The following is a 5,632-nucleotide window of genomic DNA, read 5'->3' as shown; positions in this document are numbered from 1 at the left end:
AAAAGCCTGTATGTATTGCAATTGCTAGGTTGTTTGGTTGTGTCTGTCTTTGTGTTTACTCTGTTGAATTTTGTTATGATGATGTATGCTTGGTCGAACCGAGAGCTGCTCGGGAATATTTTTCAGAGAGCAAGAGTGCAGAGTAATAATCAGGATTGCCAACAGGAGCAATCTACTCTGACTAAGAGCAACCCTCTTCAACTATACGCAAGCGTATGTGTCAAGCAATATAGGGTATTGTAGCCCCAGATTTATCGTCCTCAGGGAGCAGTTGTGAAGTAAGAAGCGCTAAAGGAAACTTAATTTGTAAAATGGAGCAATAAAAGAAAGTACTATTCTCAGCTAAGCTTCACGAAGAGCAATCTCTGGGCAGCTAGTTAAACAATGTTAACCATTCTGAACCAGATGAGAGCAGTGAATGACTTAGCACGATCATTGAATAAAAAGGCATCAATTTAAGTAACTTCAAGAGCAGTCAACGAAATGAAAGTAAGAGCATCAGCTGGTAAAACACAGTTCAGTTATCGTGAGGAAAAGGTTGTGATAGAAGTTCGAGTTAAGATTAATTTCAGAAAAAGTCAAGTAGGTGTCACGGGTTCCATGTTTTCATCCCTTTGGTTAACCCTGCTTGGTAGCATAATTTATAAGTGGATTTTGCTCCTTCCCTTGTTTTGCTATAGGTAAGCAGAGGGTAAGGCCTTACTCTCCACGTTACTCCATAGTACTTGGAGTTATATGCAAGGAAACCATGCTGCCTTCTCAAAAGAGCATGGATTCACATGGCAGTGCTCCCCATTCCAGGTGTTTCTCCCTCCTTTCTTCAGGCTAAACTACCCCAGGAGATCTTGATAATGCTCCACACGCCTTTGTCAGTGTTTCATCAACCGAGTGGTCCCGGGATGAGGTTGTCAGCCCAAAGGGTTTCACAAAATCAATAAATTAAACCAAAGAGCAACTCAAAATTCATTTATAAAATATGTGTTCCTTACAAAGTTATCCTAAGACAATAGGGATTACTTCTATGGAACCCTCACCTACTTAGAGAAAGTTAGCTCCTAGTGAGCATTTTTACAAAAAGAAAAAAACAAAGAAAAATAACGAGTCCTAGGATGGGCGCTGATCCTCCTTTCATGAGGATTGCTTGTTCCTTTTATAGGGTTCTTCATTTGATCTCCATTGTTCCTTTCATCAAGGGTTGTGCTTTGTTTAAATCCTCTCCAATGGTAGCTTTGCTTTTTGCCAGCTTGGCCTCAAATGGAGATGGTCCCCCTTGCTTTTGGCTCCCTTTGTGAGTAGGAGTATCGGATTCAGGGAGGCACCTCCACTCTTTCTGCTGCAGCTGACGTGGCTGCTTTTTATTGCTCAGCTCCTTTGCTTTCGTACTGTAGCAGAGGTAGCACCTCCACCTTCTCTGCTGTGGCTGACGTGGCGGCTTCCCATTGCTTCTTTTGACTGCTGTTGTACTACAACAAGTTTTTCTTTTCCTTTATGCGCAACACTCCTTCTTCTCTCTTCATTTTGTGGTTCCTTCTGATGGGCCTTAGGTGTCCTGAACAAAGCAAACTAACCCAATAGTCATATGTGAAAAAGATAATGTTAAAATCGCTCCAGGTCTACCTTAATTCCCACTTTCGGTATTGCTCTGGTCCACTTTTCAAAACAGTTGCTCTATATGGAGAGAAGAAGGTTGAAGGGAGTGATTTATAACCAAACATGGGTTTTGTGGAACAATTTACACTTAATGGGCATCAACTTTTGAGGACCATCATCACTCCAAAACTAGATATTACTCGTCCCGAGTAATCCTTCTTAACCAACAGTCTTCTTGTGGCAGGCTAATGCTCCTTGAGATTATCAATGAAGAGTTAACTTAACTCCTTCCATTGCTTCATTAGAGCACTCATCTGACTTGTGAGTTTCACCAGCTTCAGTGTGTGTGTGACCTCTTCCACTCTTTTTGTCAGTTTCCCACAGAGTTACTTCCGGATTGAACTTTTTGGCTTGATTTCTTCTCTTACTTCTTAGCTCCCTTCTCTATTTCTTTCTTTTCAGGTCTTTTAACTGGAAGTCAATTACCCTTGTCTTTGCATAAGGCTGACCTTCAACAGCATGCTCTTTGAGCGGCTCTTGCTCTCTTCTTGATGACTTGAGCTCTTTGAGCGAAATTTTTGGAGCAGAGGAGCTGACCCTTCTCTCTTTTTCTTTTTCTTTTTTAAACCAGAGAGCAGAGTAATTTACTTAAACAACCTGAAGTTCTTTCCTTGGTAACTCAATAAGTCCACTGAATAAGAGAGTGTCCGATTTTTGGAGTGCTGCTTTTTGTGCATGGTGTTGGTCCAAATGAGAGTGATGCCTTATGTTGCTTTGTTAGAAACTGTAAACTCTTTAGGGCATCTCAAGGAGAAAAATCCTGGGCAAAAAGAATCATTGAGTAGATCAGGACACTTAGGACGGTAAACTTAACGAAAATTAAAAACAATATTTTTAAAATAAAACAGGGTGGCGAATCCCTGGTACACCACAGAAGTCATTTATCTAAGAGCAAAGTTAGTAACATTTCCCCACAAAACTTTCAGGCATTCATTCCAATAGATTTAAACAAGTTAAAAAGGATAGGGAACGAATGAACCTGGGGTCACCGTAGCGACCCTTAATGCTCTCCAGTTTCTTGTCTTGCTCCGCTAAACGGAGCATTTGTTATTGCTTCTGGAGGGAAGACATTTGGAAACGGTGGATATGGAGTTTGTCCCTTGAATTTTTCTCCCCAGTTACTGGCGAAGATTTGATCCCGAGCTCTGTAGTACAATCAGAGTTGAATTTCCTCCTCTTTGTTCTTCACGAATTCATCTTTCAAGAGCCTGATCTCCTCCTTCCAGTCTTTTCTGTTTTTTTCGTGGGCTTGCTTCCTTTCTTCCATTTTCTTGTTCATCATCTCTACTGCTTTCACTAGGTCTTTCACCGTGTTTTGCAAGGTTGAGGATCCTTCTCCTTCCTCAATCTTCCTTTTCAGAGGCAGTGGTCCAGCATTTTTTATCTGGTCAAGTTCATTCTGCAGAGCCACCTTTTCTTTGTTAATGAGCAAGTTGGCTTCCTTCAGGGATTGCAGCTCCCTTCCAACTGTGTCTTCTAAGGCTTGCACTTGAGTGGCGAGAAGGTCTGCTCCGAGACCGAACATAGTTTGACATTGAGTCATGTCAGTTGTCTCGACTAGGAACTGCCTTCGTCCACTCTTTGCAGGAGCTCTCTTAAAGGGAAGTTTTTCCCTTCTTGGAGTTTTCTGAGGTTCTTCCTTCACATTGCCCGAAACTTCAGCTTCTTCTTCTTCCTCCTTTCCTTCTTTTTCTTCTTTCTCTTCTTTTTCTTCTTCTTCCTCTCTTTCCAATCCTTCATTGTCTTTGATTCTTTTTATCGTGGACTGATCAATGTCTGACCCTTCTGGAATGATTTCATCCGAAATCGGGATATTGGCCTTTAGACCAGACCTCTTGCACATTTCAGTGACCAGACAAGGGAAAAAGAAGGGGGAGTTTCTTGGTGCATTTGCCACCAGTTATTTGTAAACTATCTTCCCAACGTCAAACTTCTTCTTAGTTAAGATGCAGAAGACCAGCACTGCTCTTTCCCAGTTTACTCTAGAGTCATTGCTCACGGGAATCAGACGGGAGTTAATAAAATGCATCCATACCTTTGCTTCGAATTTGAGTTGCTTCCTAGGGATGGATCCCTTGGTTCCCCAGGTTGCTCCTTTTGAGCCTATTTCTCGGAGCACTTTTCCAGTTATGGCCTCATCTCCTCGGCCAGCGCAGTATCTATCAAACTCATCTTGTTCAAAAGGAACTGAAGCAGTGTTGTATGCTTCGTTGATTTCTTCAGGGGAGAAGTCTACTTTCACGCCTCTGATGAGGAGCTTTGGAAGATCTTCTTTCTTCATCCCCTCCAAGAATGCAGTCACGAACTCGGTGCGAGCTCTTGAGGGAGGCTCAATGAAGAGTTCCCAATCCAGTTCTGCTATATCCTCGGTCAGACATCGGTCGAGATCTCCGTGTTTGGAGCTACTGAGGACTATGCCTCGTTTTGGTATGACTGTGCGGTCGACTATGGTTTGCTCAGGCTTGAGCTTTTTCCCTGTTCGGGTTCTCTTCTTGGAGATAGAAGCAACAGGTATAATGGCCTTTGGACGTGTCATGGTGTAAGGTTCTGAGTATGAGGGATGGAGTGAGGAGTAAAGGTTGGATTTTTGTGGGAAAAGATTATGGGACTGCAATAATAGTTTTGTGTTTGTTTATAAAGGAAGGAAGGAGAGGATGGGAAGGTTAAAATGCTATGTATGGTGGTGATCGTGGCTTTGCTGAGTGGTGGATACGGGGGAGAAGAGCGTCTGCTGCACATAAATGCCTGGGGAAAGCAACTGTCCTCTGCTCTGACGGTTTCTTCTTTTTGAAACTGCCACTCCCGCTTGATTGGAAGGATGTGACAGCACGACGTGGAGCTGTTATCCTTCCGTTGCTTCCGCCACTCGTTTTATCTCTCTTTTTTGTATGCGGCCCATTACAGGCCCTTGGGTTAAAAGGGCAAGTGGATCAGCCCAATTAGAACTTGGTTTCAACATTGAGGGATCAAATTCTAAGTGTTGGTTGCTCCTTGCTTTTTGGGATCAGGTTGCTCAAGAGCAACCCCAAAACTAGCTTCCTGCAATGGTTAGCACGTTAATTTTCTCAAACAAAGACAATAATAAAAAGAATGACGTAAAAATAAATATTGGTTGTCTCCCAGTAGCGCTTCGTTTATAATCTTAGCTCGACTTGTTGCTCCTTAGGTCAGACTTCAGCTGGGTCATCGAGATGAGAAGTCAGTTTCTCATGCTCCTTGATCCCTCTATTATACTTTTTGAGTCTGTGTCCATTTACCCTGAGCGTTGCTCCAGATGTTTCATGAGCAATAGTAAATGCTCCAGTGGGAAGTACTTCAGTGATTGCATAGGGTCCCTCCCTTCTTGATTTCAACTTTCTAGGAAACAGTTTCAATCTGGATCGATACAGCAGCACTTTGTCTCCAACTTCTAACTCTCTCTTGATAAGCTTTTTATCGTGCCACTTTTTCATCTGCTCCTTGTAGAGGTTGGCGTTTTCATATGCCTTGCTCCAGAATTCTTCCAGTTCAACCAACTGGAGCAACCTTTGTTCCCCAGCCATTCTGGAATCCATGTTTAGCAATGTGATGGCACAGAATGCTTTGTGTTGAAGTTCCAGAGGCAAGTGACACGCTTTTCCAAACACCAACTTATAGGGGGAGAAGCCAATGGGCGTTCGATAAGCTGTTCGATACGCCCATAAGGATTCATCCAATTTGTTGGACCAATCTTTTCTATCTGGGTTTACGACCTTTTCCAGGATTTTTTTATCTCCCTGTTGGACACCTCTACCTGCCCGCTGGCTGTGGGTGGTAAGGGGTGGCAATTTTGTGCTGCACTCCATATTTCTTCAGGAGCAATTGGAATTGTTTGTTCACGAAATGTGTACCCCCGTCGCTGATAACTGCTCTAGGGGTTCCAAATCGACTGAAAATATTCTTCTTGATGAACTTCAACACTATCCTGGCATCATTGGTGGGGGTAGCAATAGCTTCTACCCAT

General features: G+C 42.9%; 1 protein-coding gene across 1 annotated transcript; it reads right to left on the bottom strand.

Moving 5' to 3' along the window:
- Positions 1-4,817: 4,817 nt before the first annotated feature.
- Positions 4,818-5,204, bottom strand: LOC133297387 (uncharacterized). Its single transcript, XM_061496514.1, has one exon. The coding sequence runs from the start codon at positions 5,202-5,204 to the stop codon at positions 4,818-4,820; it is 387 nt and encodes a 128-aa protein (XP_061352498.1).
- Positions 5,205-5,632: the final 428 nt, after the last annotated feature.

This window comes from Gastrolobium bilobum, unplaced genomic scaffold (genome assembly GCF_033153095.1).
Source record: "Gastrolobium bilobum isolate Gb01-03AN ecotype WA unplaced genomic scaffold, APGP_CSIRO_Gbil_v1 utg25614, whole genome shotgun sequence".
Lineage (NCBI taxonomy): Eukaryota > Viridiplantae > Streptophyta > Magnoliopsida > Fabales > Fabaceae > Gastrolobium > Gastrolobium bilobum.
Note: the sequence above shows the minus strand (reverse complement) of the source record. Positions and strands in the feature narration are given on the sequence as shown.